The 22,060-nt window shown below is 43.6% G+C and overlaps 1 protein-coding gene across 1 annotated transcript in view; it reads left to right on the top strand.

The window, feature by feature from the left end:
- The window catches only part of Dock2 (dedicator of cytokinesis 2), a 400,319-nt gene that overhangs the window by 175,134 nt on the left and 203,125 nt on the right, over positions 1–22,060 (top strand). Inside the window, exon 27 of the mRNA XM_075941339.1 lies at positions 11,067–11,162. Within this exon, the coding sequence (XP_075797454.1) occupies positions 11,067–11,162 (96 nt within the window). The remainder of the gene's footprint in view (positions 1–11,066; positions 11,163–22,060) is intronic.

Consider the following 22,060-nt stretch of genomic DNA (forward strand, 5'->3'; position numbering starts at 1 on the left):
GATTTTTTTGCTTTTGTATCTTTTGTTTGTTTTTCAAGGAGAGAGAACATAAAGTTGGGTGAGTAGAGAGGTGGGGAGGACCTGGGATGAACTGAGGTAGAGAAAAACATGATTAAGATATATTGAATGAAAAAATATTTCAATTAAAAAAATCCCTAAACTGTTTTTATTTTGAAGCAGGAACACTGAAGACATAGTTAGAAATGAAGCAGCTATCTTTTTACATTAAAAATAAAAGAGGCCCAAGAAAGCATTAATAAAATTAGAAAAATTTCAATACATCAGGAAGAATAAAACTACATTCCCAAATTTATTTTCCCAAATCTACTGTGGGTATATGAGTTGATCACAGAGAGAAGATAAAATAGAGGAAACGGTGCACACTACCTAAATGCAGCAGAGGGAGTTGGGTGAGGGCGGTACTCTTGGTAATAAGGTGGGACTTGAAATATGATTTAAAAAAATACAGCCACAGTTTGGCGGTAGAGACAAAGAAAGCACATGGGACATGTCAATCCTAAAATGAAAACACCCTCTTTGCAGGATCAGGAGGAAGACATTGCACCTCTCCAAACAAGGAGAAATGCCTTTGTCTGCAAGGCTTGCTTTTCAGCACCAGGGACAGAGCACAGCAGTTCTGTATCTTCTGTAAAGACTTGGCTTTCTGGGGAAGGCTTTCATCACATCCTTTCTTAACCAAAAGAGCAATGGTGATATGTTTGTGTAAGCAGGGAGGAAATATAATTGTTCTTTAGTGTTTTTGGTTTTTTTGTTTGTTTGTTTGTTTGGGTTTTTTTTTTTTTTTTTTTGCCTTTTCTGACCACTTCTCATGCACTTGAGATGGGCATCCATCAGTCTTGTCCTGGTGAAAGAAAAGAAGTTCAGGGCTATGATTCTAAAGCCTAAGCCTTCTTTGGCTGGCAATCTCTTTACTGGTGTAATCGATCCCTAAGTGGATTAGTTGGTGAGAGTGCTGAGTTCTTCCCAGATATAGTGTACCTAGATGTCTCCTGACTCCAGGCTTGAAGTCAGATCTGCCTAGAGGGGAAATTGTAGCAAGAGCCTGTTGTGAAATGAGACAGCCATAGGGTTTTAATTTGGGGGGTTCCTGCTGTGAGAACTCCATCAGCCATCTCTGAATGAGTTGTTGATATCTATGTTCTGCTCCTGAAGGACGGTGTGATGATTAGGGGTATTTTCACTGTAGGAAAGAGAGAAGATTTTTCTTCCCCATCTTTTGTGTGAGGTCAAACTGTGTTTTGATAGCAACTTGTATCACAAATAATAAAAACCCAGAGACAGAAATTGGGGTTCAATCTGAAAAACAGAAAAACAAAGCAGCCAAGCCACTAGAGAAGTCTTACCTCTACCAAGGCTGGGCGACTATAAACTAAGCAGACTAAGCCTCTCTCTTCTCTCATTTTATATTCCCTCTAGTGCTGAGATTAAAGGCATTATGTCTGTGACTCCATAGTACTGGGATTAAAGACATAGGCCGCCACCATCTGGATTTGTTTCTCCACTGATCTTGTGTAGCCCAGGGTAGCCTTGAACTCACAGAGATCCATTTGCCTGTCTCTCATACCCTGAGATTAGAGGTGTATGTTATCATTACCTGACCTCTAGTGGCCTTAACTTTGCTTCTGGACTTCAGGCAAGATTTATTTATTGAAATACAAATAATACAACACTACCACAGCGGCTTAAAAAAAAAAAACAAAGGCAAACAAACAAAAACCCCGTGTTCCCTAAAGGTTCCCTGTTCTTCACTCTATTTCAATTTCCTCATTCAAAGAAAAAAAAACACTCCTCATTCTCTCCACCATTACTATTGCCCTCATAATAGATCCCTAATTAATTATAGAAGATCAATATCTACTTGATAGAAATCCTCACAATTACTTATTATGTGCGAGGTACTCCTGCTAGATGTCAAACCTAAAATAATGACATAAACCTGGCTTCTATTCTCAAAAGAATTATCTGATGACTCATGATCTACTTGTTCAGGAGTGTGAGGGGGCAGGCAGGGGTGGGAATATTATAACCTGCTTCTCAGAGGAAGTCTGTTTTCTTAGTCCCCTCACCAAGGGCTGCATTGTAACAGGAGAGTTAGCTTTGAGTCAAGGATGTGTTCCTTACTATGGAGCCTCAGATGTCAGAGTTCCCGGTATGTCTGGGATATGGGAGAATCTTGCTGATGTCAGCGGCACCCACACAGGTACCACAGTGTGACTAAAACTGTGCAAGGAGTGGAGACGAAAGCTGATGATGAAAGGAGCAAGAAGGAAAACTGAGTGGAGATGAAGCTCAATGCTCAGCAGGAGGCTAGAGAGACGGGAGAGCAGCCTTGATGTGAGACAGGAGATTCACTGATAAGTGGGGTGTGGAGGCATGGAAACCCCACCTTTCATAGCTTTCTGGATAAGGAGTTTCAAAGGCTTTCAGCATCATGAAGTTCCTTTGTTATCCTGTTCCCATGGATGCACGCTTTTTCAAATTTATCATCTACCAACCAAGCAGCGTGTATTAAATATTGAGTAATTTGTTTACTCATTAATAAAAATCAATGTTACATAAGCACTATTCTGAGTTTTCTGACCACCAAGGTTAAACAGGTTGCCTTGTTCATTGTGTTCGCTCATTACAATGAATCTTGACATTTTCAGCAGCCCATGCAAGAATATTGATGAGGAAGGAGTATGCACTTCTGTTAACTTTCTGGGACTATTACAAATAACCCACAGAGCCCCATTTTTATGGTAGAGAGCTCAGAGGGACCCATGGCTGCAGGGCCATTTGCTCTTTTGATTCAGTTTGCAATTAAGTTTTAAGAATTTATATTTCAGAGCAGCTTAGATAAAGAAGCCTGGAGTATTTGGACATAAATGGTTAATCAGCATCAAAATATGAAACAAATAATTGAAACTAATAATTGCTTAAATAACTATTTAAAGATGAATAGTACATTAGCTAATACTCAATTACTACTCAATTCTTGCGTGATTGTATTGATTAACTTTTTACTGGAGGGAATTTTCTTTTTAGTAGGCTTGATTTGTGTGAGACGGGCTTTCAAATTAAGTCTGTCTATGCCTGTTGCTTTGCCCAGGGAATTCTGGAATGGATAGCAAGAAGCGCAGCCTCAAATTTGAAGTCCAATGAGCCTGTTCTTAGAGTGAAACAGTTGGGATTGAAGATCCCCTGGTCATGTAATACTTGTTATTCTTTATTGTGGATAAGCTATCAACTTTACAAGATTATTCCTCCTCCTCCTCCTCCTGTTGTTGTTGTTTTCTCCTCCTACACTTATACAATGTCTCACCATATAGCTCTGGCTGTCCTGGAACTCAATATGTAGACCAGGCTGGCCTTGAACTCAAAGAGATCTACCTGCCTCTGCCTCCCAAGTGCTGGAATTAAAGGCTTGCATCACCATACCCAACTGCAACAAGATTCTTGATTTGGGGGTCATTTACTTTGCTGCTTTGTTTGGATATGATAAATAGTGAAGTTTGGCTATAATTAGCTAGCACAGGAAGCAACGAAGAGTTGTAACCAGAAAGACAAGAATTTTCCTCCAGCTCCATCACCAGGACTCTGTGCCTGGACCAGCTCTGTACATCTCTGTTCCCTCACTTGTACCATGGGAAGAGCCAATGTAGCAAATATGCAAGCTTGTTCTCAGGATTCACAGATATGGAGTGCCTACAATGCCTGGTGCATATCAACTGCTCAGTATAAACTGAATGATAATAAGTGGAATGGATCCCGTTTTCCACTTTAAAATAAGATGGTACTTAACTCTGGCATGTTTGTCAAGATGCATTGAGATAATTATGCAGCCTACAGCCCATTGCCTAAAATGCAGTCAGAATTTAACAAATGATAGTTGTGGTCTTTATTCAGTCCCAGTAAGTGACTCTTATTTTGAAGAAGAGAGCACAAATTAGAGCTTGTCTGATGTGCATACTGGCATATGTGGCTTCATGTCTCTGGGATTCATTCATCAGCATTAAGATGTTAGAGTTAGGTGTTTAGAAAGGTTTGAAGTTTTTCTGCTTCTCTAGTCTACAGGTTGGAGATTCCAGTGTGTCTTAATAAAAACCCTCAAAAAACAGCATTCAAGATCTGCATAAAAGCATGAATTTGCTCTAAGCACAGCGAGGTTTGCATTGTTGTTGAAAGTGATGGTTTTGTTGTGTGTGTGTGTTTTAAATCTGTCAGGAAATAGAAGCTAAAAGCATTTGGTAAATGGAATAAAACATTTAGTAACTGTGCCATTTAAACAAAAGAAAAGTTAACTCACATTGCTTTAAACTTCTGTCAGGTGAGTGATGTTAACGGTAGTGACCAGTGTGTGATCCCGGGGTTACATCTGTAGCCCCAGTGTGGGTGGGAGATCTCAGAGCAGGGGGCAGGGAGCCCACAGCACTTCACCGCCCTGAAAGGGACAATGAGGGCTGCCACAGTGCATTGCAGCCCCTGAGATGGATCCACTGTCTCCTGGGAGTTCATTTTCTTAGTGCTACAGGCTGCCCTTTGTCACTCAGTCACGGAGAAAAGAGTTCTTTCTTCTAGTGTCAACTATTGTGAAATTTTTCAATGAGCCCTAGCAAGTAAAAATTTTCCATTGGCTATCATATCTATATATCCCTCTTTCTCCTTCTCAGGCATCAGTATTAACAATTTCATGCATTTCCCCAGAATTTTTGGTAAAAAGTGAGATATCTTTTTATAAAGTGGTGCATTGCAGACAATTATAGAATGCACCAAGAGTCTCTTTCCAAATCAAGGTATATTTACTGCCTAGTCCATTGTATAGATTAGATACCATTCATTGAATGGGTCTGCTGACTTAGGACTCTTATATGACTTACTACCCGAGGACATAATCAGGGGGATATTTTACAAACACACGTGTGCGTGAATGTATATATTAGGATGCTCTTCAGATAGATTTGAAGAGTGACATAGCTTCCCCTAATGCCATATCCCTTCACAGAAGCATTCCTTGATGGGTAGATGGTGGATAACTACAAGCCTGGACTGAACTCAAGCAGGCCAGTACTAGAGGGGACAAGCCTGGACTGGAATCAGGCAGGCTGGGACTGGAACTGGGTAGGCTGAGACTAGGACTTGGATTGATATCTCTTTAATGTGTGACCAAATCCAGAGCCTCATTTTCCTCGTCTGAACATCTGGAACATAGAAGCATTGCCTTTCTTTCACGGGTACATGCAGGACTCCCCTGCTCACAGGAGACTGGGTACCCGCATGCTAGAGAGTGTTGAGCTGCACCGCAGTAAGCTTTGCACTTAGGGGTGGCAGATTGAGCAAATATCTTCAAAGTATCAGAAGAATGTGCAGTGAAGTAAAACCTCAGAAAACATTTGCTGTCTGGGTTAGAACTAGGAAGAATTTCCCAGAACACCTTTGGCAGTGCGGAAGCGTTGCATCTAACGTTTAGATGAGGAAACTGAGGCCCAGAGAGCCAGGTTTGTTTAGGGCAGAAACAGACAAGGGAAGAGCATGGCTAGTGGCCACTCTGCAGTCTCTGCCATGACACATTGATGAAAACAGTTGCAGTTGAATCTTGGAGGGCTGAAGGCAGCATCACACTTGGAACCATTGGAAGACCTTGGACCAGCTGGAAAAGACTCTGGATCTGTGTAGATCATTCTCAGACAAGTCACTGAGCTAGCTAATAATCCTGATGGTTTGCAGAGTAGAGCCTTATAGTAAGTAAACTGAGACCTTTAATGAGTTGGCAAGTCTACACGTAGAGGCCTTGATATGTAGTGAGACAATGTCAGAATTAGAGCCCATGCCTTTTTCCCCCTTCCTTTGACCATATCCTTTGCTACTGACTGTAGATCTCTCTTCCCACAGAAGGCTAGATTAAGCACAATTCTCATACAGATATTGTCCAAATTTTAGCCAGAAAATGGGCAGTCACCCTGTGAAGCCACAGATGTGGCACTGCTGCCCCCCTTAATCCTGACCTCTACCGCACTGAACCCCCTTTAACTGCAGCTCCTTCTGCAGCTTGCATTCCAAAGTCAGGTGTTGATCTGACAAACTCTTTGAGGATAGTATCTAATTAAGATAGGAGGAAAAGGGAGAAACTACCCAATCAAACCTCAAATTCATGAAAAATCATATCTCTATTGGTGGCCAAAGGTAGTGAGAAACATGAGTTTGTGCTAGAGGGTACCTATAGCTATGACTATCTCTTCTAAGTCGGGGATTTTCTTTTCAAGTGAGTGGGATTCTAAGAATGAAATTGGAAAGGCCTCCTATTTAAGAACATAGCTAAAAAAGATGCTAGCAGCCATGTATTACAACTGTCCCTGGGAGGATGCATTCATATTCTCTCTCTCTCTCCTCTCCGTCTCCCACCCATTCTCTCTCTCTCTCTCTCTCTCTCTCTCTCTCTCTCTCTCTCTCTCTCCATTTAGATATAATGCTGTATATATGATCTCTTGTCCTTCATCTTGTCTCTAGCCCCAGCCTTTGGAGGTGGGGTATGATATTGGGGAGACAGATGAGTCCCCGAAGCACTTAGGCCTGAATGGATGAGCTCTGGGTTCAGTGAAAGACTGTCTCAAATAATAAAGTGATAAAATAAAATAGAAAGTTATTGAGAAACCTCTGGCCTTTATGGGTACAAACCCATATGTGCACACACAGTGCAGACTCCCACTGCAATGCATAAATACATACATAGATACATGTATAGGTATACATGTATACACATATACATGCACACATATATACACATACACATATAAACACATACATGCACATAAACACAAAGAAATAGGAATTGATCATGGCTTGCAACTCAGATGAAAGGGCATGCATGTGTTTAAAACTTTTAAATATTAAAAATTGATCAAACCATAATTATAATCTAAAGGTCAGGCAGAATGGTAGGCTACGTGGGCCTGATGAGGAAAGATGAGTGAAGTACTCATCTTTCAAGCCAGACATTTAACACATAAGGCCACCGTCAGGTTCAACAGGAATTCTGGACAAACAGCATCTGTGGTGCCTATTAGCATACCAAAATGCATGCAGGCCTCCAGGTTCTCTTGTCAACACAAATGCCTGTTAGAGTCCATGCTGGCATCCTGGCTCTTCTCACCCTGCCCCTACCATAAACTTCTCCAACTCACCGGCTTCCCTTCCCCCAGTCTCTCAATTCCCCTATAACCTTGCCAGTTTGGCTATATTCTGTCTTGGTCCCCACCCTCTTTTGTCCTTCTCTCTTGCTCTCCCCTCTTTTGGTCTCCTGTGGCCTCACTCTCTTCATCTTCTCTCCCCGTCTCCCCCACCCTCTCTCATGGCTCAGTCCAGCCTGATAGTCATGTTCAGTTTGCTGCTTTCTCTGTTCTGGACTCCTTCAGAAGCCTCTGACTGTTTCTTCCCTCATATCTACAATAAAATCCCCCCCCTTGTCCATACCTTGGAGGACTGATGTCCTTGGTGTAAGTAGCTAGGAGATGGGGGAAAAACTGTTTTAAAATGGAAATGTAAGCCTGTCATAGGTGACATACTCAGAAATACCAGAGTCACAGCTCTAGCAACAGGAATAATGAGGAGTCGGTGGTAAAGGAGAGACCCAGTATTTCATTGTTTTGTTTGAAATAGATTTTTTTTAGAAATTCTAAAAACTATATGCATTTCTAATTTTCATAAAAATCATTAACATTTTATATAGCTACCCATTGTAAGTGTTCAGCATCCCTTGTCTCAAAGTAGAATTCTCAAAGTGTTAAAAAAAAATCAGGTTATCCATCTACAAGCTGGCATATGTCAAGGTTTTATTTCACTGATGAAATAGGAAACAAGACAAATAAGAAATAAGTTGCTTAAAAGCATCTGAACCCTGGTGCCTGGAGAGATGGCTCACTGGTTAAGAGCATTTCCTGCCTTTCAGAGGACCTGGGTTCAGTTCCCAGCATCCAGACTGTGACTCATGATCTTCTGTTACTACATCCTCTTCTGCCTTCCAAGGGCACCAGCCTTCACATACACAGAGACACACATAAATAAAAATAAAATAAATCTTTAGCAAAAGGATAGAGCCCTGATCTTTTGTGAGAGAAGAGTTGGAACGTTGCCACTGGGTCTCAGGCAGGTGATGTTAGCACAGAGTAATAACGCCATATCCTTTTCCAAAGCAATGAACCGACACCAAATGCTATCTTTCACGTGGTGGCCTCTCACCCCCGTAGAATTCTCAAGCTCTGCAGAGAAATAAACGTTTGCTATCTAATCAGCTGTGGATGGTCTGTCGGAACTGTATTTCCCGAGAGAGGCCCCTCGGTTGATTTTTATCAGAAATGTTCTATTAAAGTGTCATGTAATCCTTGTTTTGCTTTCTTTTTTAAGTTTTGTGGGTTTATTTTTTCTTGCACATTTGCCATGAATCTAACCTCGAAAGCCAATGAGACACTATTAACCTGCTGCCTGCTCTGACTTGAGAGGACTCTCCCTGTCAAAAGGGCTATGGTGACACACGCCTTTAACTCCAGCACTCTGGAGGCAGAGGCAGGAAGATCTCTGAATTCAAGGCTAGTCTGGGCTATAGAGTGTGTTCCAGGATAGCCAGGGCTACACAGAGAAACCCTTTCTCAAAAAACAACCAACCAAACAAGGGGATATGGGTGTCCACATGAATGAAAGAGCAGCGTTACAAATGTTCACACCAGAGGGAGAGTTTCCAGTTGGTTTCACAGATGGTTGAAAGAAAGACCAAAGGGGCCCCTCCTATAATTGGATTTGGGTTGCAATTCAGAGTTTTGTTTGGGTTCTTTTGACTTCAACTCACCTCATAGGTGATATGATCTCATGTTCTGAGGATACTGTTCTATATTTCAAAACACCAAAGGTTTTGGGTAACTCAGAAAGGTGAGTTGGTCCCACCCTAGCCTAGTCACCCCCAACTCTCTCCTCTTCCTACTGCGCTTGTGCAAGAGAGATCAATTAGAGTCCCTTCCAGAGATCATAGCTTATAATTATTAAAAGAAAAAAATCACTGCAATTTGCAATGTGTTTAGGTTGGGAGGATTAATTTCTTTGCCAGGGCCGTAATAGGAAGACTGATTTTGTCATTTCAATTACAAGGCACCGTTTAGTTTGGGCCTGGAAGACACTTCCGTTGGGTTAGCCTCTACTTGCCTGGCACTGGAGCAATTAAGAGCGGCTGATTTGTGGCTGCATTTTTATGGTTTAGCACAGGTTTATCATCTTGAAGGTTTTCCATTTGCATAGAAGCTATACATTCTTTGGGTGACATTTCCATATCAGGCAGGGTTTATATTATGCATTGCCTCAGACTGCGCTTTCTGCTACGTGCAAGGAATCTGCAAGCTTGGCCAAGGGTGCTGATGCAGACCAAGGGGATGTGGAGTCCCAGCAGCTGCTCAGTCCTTTTTGCAGGTGGACACTCGGAAACTCTGGGGATGGAGGGCTTTCCCTTAGTCCTTAATTGATGCTTCAAATCAGTAACCTCAAGTTTTTGATCTTGGCCACATTCATACATATAGAAACAGCAATACAGAGAAGAAAAGCGATTTGCCCAAGGTCACCCAGCTCAGATTAGGAAAGGTGGGATACAAAGTCACATCCAGAGTGGAGTCCACCTGATCTCAGAGCACTCTCTGAGACTGTCTCCTCCACCTGATCTCGGAACACTCCCTGTGACAGTCGCCGCAGTGGGGACTTTCAGAGAGAACGAATGGAAGGTGATGGGTTTGCACTTTAAATACCAAGCTTCCCGAACCGTCTAATTGATGCTCTTTGGACTAAAAAGAAATGGATGTTTAAAAGAAGCCAGGGTCAGGAGGTCTAGAAGAAAGGGGTACTTTTAATATCTATTTTCGTAAGGCAAGAGATGTAATCCTGGGGGAAAGTACACTGTGTGGAGGCCATTATATAAATTTGATGCGATTGTGAAGGAATGAAGAAAAGATAAAAGAGTAATGAATACACAGCCCTGAAGATATTCTAAGAGAAGAAAGATCAGAAGTCACGGAAGGAACGAGAAGTTGGCCCAATTGAAAACAGCATCTCCATCTTGGCAGACTGGGGAAATTAATGAAGCCTCAGCAGCAGACAGAGATCTTGGACCCTGTCCTCACTGAAAAATTTCTGGACCCCAATAACCCTCTCCACCGACACAAAAATCCAAATCAGACCAAATCAAACCGAATTAGAAAAAGCCAAGGTTTAATGGATACAAACACATCTGAATGGCTTTTCAGTCTTCCAGAGAGAGACAGGAGAGAAAGACCCAAAAGCCATGTGTTTATTCTCTGGGGGGCAGAGAATACCCTTTGGGAGTGATCTTAAACATCTTTGGGGAGGGATCATCGTTTGGCGTGCTTTCAGGGAACAGAGTTTGGACTGAGGCAACTCCCAGGGATGGGGGCTTGTGATGGAACTTCCACCCTAACATTCCAGACTCTTTGAATATATGGGTGCCAGGGGCTGGGGCAAAGCCTATACCCAAACACTCAGTGGGAGTGAAAAGAGGCATGCTGGAGCCATACTGCTAGATTCGACGTTTCCCCCAGAGTTCCTTCCTAAGTAACCCCCAGACAAGTTCCCTAGCCTTTCTGAGCTCCCATCTCTTCAATCTGAAGAGTGGCAATCGTAATGTTGCTTATCTTGATGAAAGAATGGGTGTTTAGCTGAGTACAAGGTGTTTAGTTAGTACTCAAAAACATTAGTTCCCTGTGATGTAACCATGAATGATATATTTATGTGATACAAACTATAGGTGATGTATACAAGTGATGTCAGCAGAAAGAATTATAAAAATGAAGAAGCAAGGAGACGGTTTCCCTGTCCCTCCTACCCTTGAACCTTGGGAGGTTATAGAGTAGAGAGTGGAGAGTTCAAGTCTAGACAAAGACTGAGGGCTACTTGGCTTGATGGAACCAGAGAACCTATGGTACGCGTGATCTATATCTGGTCACTCCTGTCTGTGTCTTTGGAAGAGTGAGCTGACCCAGTGTCACAATATAACAGTGCTATTTCTCACTGCATTGCAGGCCTTCACCTATGACCACATCCAAGAGATCATGGTCCAGCTGCTGCGCACAGTGAACAGGACAGTCATCACGATGGGCCGCGATCACGTTTTAATTGTGAGTAAATACTTCTTCCTGTCTAACAACCTTAAATTCTTTAAAGTCTCAGAGTGGATTTTTCTGGATACATTTGTTGAATGTCGTTGCTTTGTTTTTTGCAATAAAGGATCAGGATTTTCCCATATGAGTTGGAAGTATATAAAAGTTACCTCGAGTTGTCAAACTAAGGTATGACTTAGGGTTTGGCGAGTATACTAGCAGGGGTATCTCTAGTCAGCAGAGAGAAGGGAGAGAGGGCTTTTACAAGTGAACAGGGTAGAATGTTCCAGACTTGTCTATCTTTTCTCTTGGCCTTATTCAAGAGGTGTTTTGGCCCAGGGTTCTATGGGCTTGGTTTTCTAAGTGGTCTTACTGTGTGAACTCTGTCTATGTTAGATCTTAGGCAGTCGACAGGCAGTCCGTATATCTAGAAATTAACTCTAGCTGCACTGTAGAATTTCTGGTGAATAAAGTCAGCATTCCTCAGGTACTTGTAAAACTGGTTCCCATCTGCCAAAAGGAATCACTCCTCTGGCCTCTGGCAGAAAGGACAAATGGCTTCATTGGCATTTACCTGTGGTTGCTTATCAAAGCCTGTGTTGCCCTCCAGGCTTCCTGGGCCCTACCTATGACTACTTGTTGTATACTTCAAAGCCCCCACAGTAGAATCCCAGCATCCTGGCCTTTCTCTCTTCCAAGGCTTCTCTCCTCCCAGATACCCTTTATAAGGGCAAGCTTCCCCCTTCCCCCACCTACACCAGGCTGTTGTCTCCTCTTGCAGATAACCCTGGCCCTGATTAGCTTATTTCTCTTTCTGCTTTGGACTCTTCCAGATGCCTCTGGATATTTTCACTCTTTTACCTACAACAAAAACCTTCCCTTAGCCATACCATGGAGCGGTCATGTCAGCAGTCTCTTTACTGCACCCTCTCAAACACAGAGTGTTAAGTTTAAATTCCTGGTCACTGGGGATCTGACACCGCTGCTGTAATAAGCTATCCAGGTTTATTCTGAGCATATCATTCCTGGGAGGCCCCAGGGAAAGTTAAGGAGACCATGTGTTTGTCCTCTGAGAGGCAGTTTAAATACCCTGTGGGAGTTGTCTTGAGTATCTCTGAAGAGGGGTCATCAGTTGGTGGGCTTTCTCAGGGGTGGAGATTGGACTGAGGAAGCTCCAGGGGAGGAGCTTGGGGTAGAGCTTCCATCTGAACATTCCAGACTCTTTGGATATATGGCTGCAAGGGGCTAGAGCGAAGCCTTCACCCAAACATTCCAGACTCTTTGGGTATAGGGGCACTGGTTCATGTCTGGTTGCTTCCTGCAGACACAGGATGATGTGGGGTAGTGGAGAGTTGGGAGTTGGTGGGCTCACACTCAGCGGGAGGTGTGACTGGAGAGACATCCAGTTAACTGCAGTCCTGGAGACCTCAGGCATCTGTTCTTGAGGGAGATGAGAAGGCAGGTTGCTAGGAGAAAAAATAGGTTGTTATTATCAGCCTTATGAGAGGGCTAGCCATGGGAAGGGTGATTAACTGCTAGAAAGAAGTGCCCTGGTTGTTCAGGAAAGGCAAGGGTGAACGAGTGAGACATGAGAGCAGATATGCCCTTGAAAACCAGATTTCAGTTGCTGGGTAGGTGCCCATTTCATCCTGGAGAGGTGGTACCAATGGTGAAGTCCCAGGGGCTGGTGCTGGAGCTGGTGCTATCTGGAGAACTGGTCTTGGCCCAGGCAGAAGGAAGGAACCTGCAAAAATCACTCGAAAATGGTTGGGTCAAAATAGGCTCCGCAGACTGTTAGTTTTCGCCAGATCAGATTTGTTGATACGACAGCAGAACTTCACCCAGGAACCTGCAGGTAACATCCGGAACCTGTTAATCCTGGACTATGAAGCCCGTGAATGAGGCATGCCTGTCTGTATTTTTAGCAGGAAATTTAACTCATGTGGTAGTGAGCTACCAGTACCTTAACTCATCAAACACCATCCGACAGATCTAAGAGGGATAGACAAATGAGCAGAGGCAAGACCGCATTTTTTCCAGCTTCTCGGGCAATCCCAAGTCTCTCTGTGGTCTTTGGTGAACACTAGTCTCAGAAGCAGTACTCACCTTTAGCTGCTCAGCCCAGGAGGCCTGACAGATTTTCCTGTGGGGGTAGGGTTCAGTTTATCTGTCTTGGCAGGATGGGACAATCGATTCCCCTACATTCCCTTAGTGTCATCCAGTCCAGGCAGCTGATGAGGTGAAAGGCTGGTTTTCGCCATGTGTGGCTTTGCCATATCCAAAGGCAAGCCTCCAGAAGGCAGCTCTGTAGCCATGCATCTTCTTGGAGGAGCTATAGGATGCTGCAGGAGCTGGTATATCTCTCTCTCATAAGCTCTTTCATTTAATGCCATACTCTCAGACCTGTGCTAATTTGGGAAGAATTTTTCTGCATGAACACTCTATTCTGAAGCAGGGAAGGCTGCTGCTCTGTGGTATGACTATCTTGTCTCCCAAACAAAATAAAACAAAAAAAATAAACAAACAAAAAAACCTGTCACTAACACTGTGGTATCTCCCCATCTTGCTTTAAGTAGGGTTCAAACTCTGAGACCCTAACAGGGACCAGTTCCTAGCAGAGATGGGCACTCCCAAGCATGCCACTCCTCTACTCAAACCCACTGGCAGTTTCTCATCTCAGGTAGAAAGAAGATTCAAACCACTGTCCTCTCTGGATGCCTCTACCTCTTGTTCGTTCCCTTACATGTTCCTCCTACACATGAAACAAAATTCTACTTGGTGTCTGCATGCCAGTTCTCTCACTATAATCAGATCGCTCCAGGAATCACCTAGTCACAGAGGCTTCCTGGTCCTGAAGCCAGGCACAGCACTGGGATCCCTCCGTGCGCTTCGAACGCTGTAACGTGGGTCTGTATCTTTCTCAGCAGGTTTTCCCTGTGCTTTATTGGGTTGCAGTCTTGCTCTCACTGTGAAAGTGTAAGTCCAGGGAAGTGACTTATTTTGAATCCCTGTTGTGTTTCTGAGTCTGATAACATCACCCAGCAGAGTAGGTGCTCAATAAATACAGAATAAAGATTTGAATGAATGAGTGAATGAACGAAGTGCACCAACCAGATACACTAATGTGCGAAGAACGGTACTCAACTCAGACTGACTGGCGCCATGCTAGATAGGATCATGGCAGTTAACAGAATTCCCTTTTCCCTGAGATAAAAATCACCCTGTATGCTTTGTGATGGCTCCCGGACATAGGGCCTGCCTTAAAGTGTGGTTGCTATAGCCAGTGACTTTCCATCGGAGGAAACTGATTTTCCCTTTCCTAGCAGTTATCAGCTGCACATAGTTTCCTGGTTGGGGTGGGACTTTGTGTCTACTTGTCCCTTTCAGGAGTGGGATTTGGCTGTCTTGAACCTGTGTCGTCACTGTCTCTGAGCTCATATAAGCACAGGTCATGTTGTGTCCAGAAGAGACTGTTTCCTTGGATGTTACCCGTCTCTGGCTCTTACCACTCTTTCTGCCTCCCCTTCCACAAAGATCCCTGAGCCCTGAGGGGAGGGGTTTGATGACGACATCCCAATTAGGACTCAGTACTTTGAAGTCTCATTCCACACATCATCCCGTTTGTTGGCCAACACCAAACAAACCCCGTGGGTTGTTTTGGTGATGGGGGTTTGTCTCATTTTGTTTTGTTTTAACATTATTTTTGTCTTCTTGGTTTTTTTTGGCTGTTTTGATTTTCTTTATTTTTTGAGACAGAGATAGAAAACATGAACGTGAAAGGTAGGGAGGATCTAGGAAAGGTTGGAAGAGGGAAAAGCATGTTCGAAAAATTTTAATTAAGAAATACTATGTGTAAAATTTCCTAACATTTAAGTACTGACAGATTATGGTTCCAGCTTTCCAAACCCAGAGTGGGATCTCTGTTTTACTGTGGTGTGGAAGGAGCCAGGGTGGGGATATCCAGTGACAGTGGCTTCATGGATACAAGGTCCAAGCTACCAAATATTGTTCTAACGGTGTCTGGGGAGCCTGGTTGCTGAAAGGAGCCCGAGTGCCACAATCCTTTAAGATTTTGGCTCTGTCTACTGCTTATTTACTCCCTATGCCTGGTCAGTGACTGTGTGTTATATACATCCAAAGAAGCAAGGCTAGTCTAGAAGAGAGCTTCATATGCGTGAGGACCAGGACTCCATGCCCCAGCATGCAAAGATGATAGACAGACTAGATAGATAGATAGATAGATAGATAGATAGATAGATAGATAGATAGATAGACGGACAGATAGATGGATGGATAGATAGATAGATACATAGATAGATAGATAGATAGATAGATAGATAGATAGATAGATAGATAGATAGATAGATAGATAGACGGACAGATAGATGAAAACTGAAAATTTGGTGGCACCCATAGAATGTTGCAGTAGCCAGGAGTTCCTGCTTCCCTGTGCTGCACAACCTTGTCAATGGTCTGCCATTTTTCTCATTTACCATCCTTCCAGTGCTGAAGTACCACCGTTTCTTTCTGAGTTAGAAGCCTCCTATGTGTGATTCCCGGAGCGCACCTTAGATAAGCATTTTATGACTCTCCTAATCTTTATTTCTTTTCTTTGGAATGAACCTGAAGGTGATCATCAATCCATTTTGGCTCATTCTGTGTATAGCGGCCTCTTAACTCCCTGCCTTTCTAGAGCACCAGTTCTTCAGAACAGGGTCTGAACCGTAGGAAACACTAAGTAAGTGGTGTCTGCTGTTATTTTCCTTTCTATCTGATCCAATGAGTCTCTGTCCCTCTGCATTATCAGCTCCAGCAAGTGATGGCAGAGTGGACTTAGTTCACTACTGTTTACTTTATGGGTGTGTTCTTTGATGCTTTACTGTAACGACTGGCTTTTCCGATACACATTCCTCTCACTGTCTGGTCATGTCTTTGTCAGGACATGTCCCTACTCTTAAACGCCTTGTGGTTTCCCCACAGACTATGACACAGCTCATAAATACATTCAGATCATTCTCACATTCTGGATTCCATTGTGGCCTCGGCCACTCTTTCTTCCAGCCTCTCATCTGACTTTCTGTCCAAATGTCTAGAAAGGTAGATGTCTGGGTGTTCCCTGTAATGTACCTGGCACTCTTGCTTTCTGCATCACCTGTGCATCTGGCCTTGTCTACCACGTCTTCTTGTGCCTTCTCAGCCTGGTACCCTCTGACCTAACTTTGGAGGTCCAGCACAGATGCATACTTTAGAACATATTTTAGAATGTAACCACCAAATGTGCTAGTTTCTGTGAGTTTCTAGCACTTTTGTTCAGTTGTATGACAATCACAGTAACTCATTCTGGATCACATCCCCAACCCTATCCCCATTCCTAAGTAACTGCTGATATCTCTGGCTTTTTGATCATTTGCCTCTTTGGAGGACTTCATAAGTTAAAAATCATACAAGTCTGAATTCTCATGACTGGCTTCTTACTTTGCTCTGCAATTCATTCATATTTGGAGACATGTCATGCTTTGTCCCGTTTTATTGCTGGATAGTATTACATTGTATGAACATGATGTTTTCGTATTCATGTACTAGTTGCTGGGTTTTAGATTGTCTTCAACTTTTGGCTGTTTTAGGTTATTCTGCTATGGTATTTGCTTTTAGGTTTAGTGTGAGCATATTTTAATTTCTCTTGATTAGAAATCTAGTAGTGTAATTACTTAGGCAATGAGCTTCTTTCTTAGAAACACCCAACCATGCACCAAAGTGGCTGTGACATGCTATATTCTATAAACTGTGACTGACGGGTCTGGTTCCCACATTCTTACATTGACAAAACGACATACCCTATCAATTCTGAAGGACTTAGAACAGGTTTACAGAGACCTTTTCATCTCATCTGACCTTTATGCGTTTTTGAGTCATTTTTGTTGGTGAGCTGGCCCTAGCTCCTCTCTTTGAGAGGTTGTGCCTGTATACCCAATGGGTAATCTGTCTTCTAAATGTGGTTCCCACATTCTTACATTGACAAAACGACATACCCTATCAATTCTGAAGGACTTAGAACAGGTTTACAGAGACCTTTTCATCTCATCTGACCTTTATGCGTTTTTGAGTCATTTTTGTTGGTGAGCTGGCCCTAGCTCCTCTCTTTGAGAGGTTGTGCCTGTATACCCAATGGGTAATCTGTCTTCTAAATGCAGTTGCTGTGAAAACTGATTCTCCACCTATATGAGATCCAATTGTGCATGTACTATCTGCACAGAATGCACGTGCATTTCTTCAACATGTTGTGAGAACCTGTGCTAACCTTAGAAGAGGTTCAGACGTGAGTGGTGCATAGTCTGTGTCCTCTAGAAAAAATCTCATCCTATAGGACATCTGCCAAATATTCCAATATCACGGCCCCCATTTCTCCTTTCATATATTTGGGAGCTCAGATTTTTCCCTTCCTTCCTGGGGCTGGAGGAATCTGTAACTTACCCTATTGCTATTCAATCTCAGGGCCCCAGTGTCTGACAGGGCTATCGGCTCAGGGACTTCCTTAGTACAGAGTAAGCCAAATTTCTTTTGTTTCTAGCCTACATTCTAAGAGCCCTGAGGGAAGGGACTGAGTTCCATTTGTCCTTTTATCCTTGGCAGAATGCCTTGTGAAGAGAGGGAACTGAGTACACACTTGGTCAGCAAATAGAGGAACCAATGAATGAATAAAACATTCCCCGGAAAGGCTGGGGAAGTGAGACCCCTGACTTTCCACCAGACTGTCTTTTCTTCTTCACCAAGTGTGCTTTCTCAGTAACAGGTGCCCACCTTTCAGCGAGCAAAAGGGTGATGTAAGGTTGGCCTGTTCCCAATTTCTTTGTCCCTCAGACTGGTCCCAGAGTGTTGACAAGGTGCTATTACAAGCTAGTCTTTAGTCCTGGTGACTTGTTTGCTGCTATAACTACAATGAGGAGAGAAATAAATTGGGGGGAAATAAGGAGCAGAAGAAAAACCCAAAAGGAGTTTTCTTATGACAGCTTCATTTTCACAGAAGGGGGCTTTCTAGGAATTTCGAGAATAGAAAGATCTCCTTTAAAGTAAAGAAAATGATGTTGGAAAGTAATTTTACTCAGGGGTCACAGGGCCTGTCTTAGTGCCCAAGGCCCCAATTTAATTTTAAATTGAGATTTGACAAGGAGGAAATAGTCCCATTCCACCCATCATTTTAAATTTTCCAGACATGATTTTTATTGGTTCGTTTCCATTGCTTGGGAATATTAAACAATCAATGTTTTTGACACACGCCATTCATGCATAGTGCTTCCGAAATCCCAAACAAGACTTTGTCAGGAGGCCTGTGGCAACTGCAGCCTGCCTCTTTCTGTGGCTTGGATAGTGGCTTTTTTGGCCCAGTGTATTATAATTCTCATTTGCTGGCAATGGCCACTCCTAATTTTCTGTAAATCACCTGCTCGAACAATGGATTGTTGGCGATGACAAAGGAAAGTCTGTAAAAACCAAAGTCAAGGACTCCAAAGGCCTGATTTCTCTTTGCCAGATTCTAAGCTGCCAGAGAATAGATCGTTCACATGAATCACCGAGGAGAAAGTTGACTTTGGTGGTGAGAGCGGTGGCTTGGTTTGGTAGAAGGGGTATCTGAGTAAGGGGCACAGGAGAAGGGCTCTACAATCTGTCCACAGAGAGTTGCAAAATGAGGCCACATTTAAACACATTTAAACCTTGTTTTCTGTTGATTCCCTTGTTTCAGAGTCAGGGTCATAAAATAGGCCGGGATGCCCGTGCCTACTCTTGTTGTTTGGTGATGTCTACCTGAAATACTGTCTTGAAAATGATTTAAGGAGCCCCATGCTGGCTCAATGTGAAGAACTGAATTTATTGGTGATGTCTGTCATAGCTTCAAATTGGTGAACAGTGGTATAGAGAAGATATTTGTAAATATTACACATTGACCGCAACTATTGGTGTTTCTGTTTTGGTTTAGTCTAAAAGTGTTTATACAGCCAATATATTCTCTTCAGTACCTCCTTGCTTCCTTTACAAAGGCTGACGTGGGAGCAGAAGAATGACAAAGAAGACACATAGTCTTAAAGAACCCACATTTCATCTGGTAACCAACCGCTCCTATGTGAAATATGCCATGTTTGTATCTGATATATAAGGTGTACTTTGATTTTCTGTGGTCGTAAGACAGGGAAAATGCTGCCACCCATATTGTGACATCAAGCGTCACCTTCATAGATGTTAGCACATACAAGAAAGTCTGGCCCTGTGGGATGTGACTGCTGTCCTGAGTTCTAAGGTTACAGGGAATTACTGCTCTGTCTAACGCTAGACTAGATCCTGTGATTGCATGAATCCGAGGGTGGAAGTACCACAGCTAAAGTAACACAGCTAGAGGCCGTGAGATAGGGCACGGACAGATCCCCTAAGTTTCCTCCTGAGACATTATCCCGCCTGAGGGCTGCAGAGCAAGGCAAACTTCCAGGCCTGTGTACCCCAGCCAGGGCTGGTCCCTCCCGCTACCTCTCTCAGGCTGGGGACCATTACCCCACAGCAAGACTCAAGCAGAGAACATCCCCACTGCCAGGAGGGCTCCGAAGGAGCGCGATCTGGTAATTTTGTTGAAACTGGGATCTAGCTTTTATTTCAAGTAGTTAAAACGAGCCTCTGGGTGATATATTTTGAGCCTAATTACCCCGCTTTTCACAGAGGAGTCTGTGGAGTGATTAAATAAAGGTAAGTGCAGTTGGCGCTCAGAGCACTTCGGTAAGAAGGAACCAAGGGGGAAATCTGGAAGGCGGGGCGCCCCCACTCTACTGCCCCACCTAAGGAACGGGAGCCTGGGAAACCCGTGTCACGTCGCCAGATTCTGAATTCTGGCTTCACATTCTGTTCATTCTTGTGAGGCTGAGTGGGACGCGGGCATCAGAGGATGAGCCAGGGACTCCAGGTGGCCTTCTCAGAGCCAAGGTAAGACCTTTGGTGATATACCCTCCCCTGCTCCCCGCTATCCTCCACGGAGAGGATGCCTGTGAAGCCCACCTAGGCCTCCACTCAGCAGCGCAGCCCCTTGTTAAATTACAGCGTTCACCAAGCTTTATCGTTCATCGAGTAGGTATTCGTGGCGGGTAAACATCTTTTACCTCACTCGTTTTGCCTCGGTTACTTCTGTCATACAGTCGACATGAGGCACGGAAAGGTTGCCCGTCTTGTCTGTGAGCGCTCTGCTCGCCGGTAGTGGAGGGGCTAAGGTCTGTAACTGGGGGTGGCTGTTTTTGAATCCCTGCTCTTAAGCTGTGTGTTGGATACTGACCCTGTTGGCATCTAAAGGTACATGTTAGGCATCAGGTGATTTAAAGGTTCCTATGAGAGTGTTGACCTCTCAGCTCCTTTTCTACTCTGAGTTCTCCTGCTGGCCACTTTGTCTGCTTGGTCTGAAGGAATAACTTTATGGGAAAGGAATGGGAAGGCAGGGAGGGGACGCGTCTCCAAGAGACACATGTGTGGGTGATAATAACCACACACACTGATGGAACGCTTGTGTGAATGAATGGACTGCGCACCACGAGGATATAATTCAGTTTTGTCCGGGGTGTTAGGAAAAGCTAATGTTCCCTCTTACAGAGGAAACACCCTACCTAGTACTCCAAGTCTAGCAAGGAGGAAGTTGGAATCTGTATCACAGTCAGCTCTGCCAGCGCTCAAAGCCTACATAGTAAACATGTCAATCCATGTTTTTAAGAAATGAGTTTACTGGCTTAAAGTCGCACAGTGTGTGGGCACATCTGTATGTGTGTGTGCATGGGAATTTTATGCTTAGATGTGTGTCTGTTAAGGGGAGATGAGAAAGAAAGTTAAGTTATAAGAAAGAAAAAAAATACTAAATTTTTTCAAGAGACCTGACGTCAGGTTGATAACTCAAAGATGGCATCTTTAGCTCAAGGTATCTTGGTTGCTGTCTAGGCTGATGGTGTGGGGGAGGGGCATGTGTCCTTTGTTGGGAACACAGTGCTCTGATATGGAATCTCACAACTGCATGTTAGGGAATAACTGGACACACACACACACACACACACACACACAGACGCTTTCAACTCTCAAGGAGCCCGCTACACATAGGACAGAAGTCACTTATCAGGAATGACATTATAGAAATGAATTTGGTTCTAAAATGTTCTGAAACCATTGGTTGGGTGGACTGAACTCCAAGTGGGTGCAGGACTCTTTGCCTTGTTCTGTCTTGTATTCTTCCATTTCTTAGGCATCACTTTCGGTGACCTGTAGCTGTTGCAATTATGTTATTTCCACACTGGACTGGGATTTTCTTTTCTTCCTGTCTGTAGTCCACAGTGGGCTGTGATTGCTGGGGGAAGTAACTGTCGTAGGATCTTTGGGGTTCCTGTCCCACAGTCAAGGACTTGATATGTAGCAGATGCTCAGTCCAGACTTAGGGAGTGAATTAAGGGAAGGGATAAATCAGTTAAAGGAGATGTGGATGATGAGATATTTTTTTAAGTTTTGTTTTTAAAAATATGTGAGAAAAGGTTTGTTTCATGCCAGGCTTCCCTTTAAGGATCTATCTATCTATATAAATTCTACAGTTCTGCTCCTATCTACATGACAGATTGGAGAAGAACCTGGTTCATGCTCAGAACCATCTTTGTGATCCGAAATGAGCTTCTGAGATGGGAATTCAGAGGGTATTCACTGCTGTGCCTCCTCCCTGGTCTGTCTGCAGAGCAGCTTGTGCAGGGACAGTGCTCCTAGTTGGTAAACTTTCACTGTTACTACTCCCCAAGGGTGTTTTTCATTTGACTTGGGGACTTTAGCCTTGGAGTTCAGCAGAGCATATCAGCTTGAGACCAGAGGAGATTGATATCCCAGTGGGACCATCACTGGCCATACCAGGGCTGTCTCTGTCAGCT

The sequence above is a fragment of the Microtus pennsylvanicus genome, chromosome 11, assembly GCF_037038515.1.
Source record: "Microtus pennsylvanicus isolate mMicPen1 chromosome 11, mMicPen1.hap1, whole genome shotgun sequence".
In the NCBI taxonomy this organism is placed as follows: Eukaryota; Metazoa; Chordata; class Mammalia; order Rodentia; family Cricetidae; genus Microtus; species Microtus pennsylvanicus.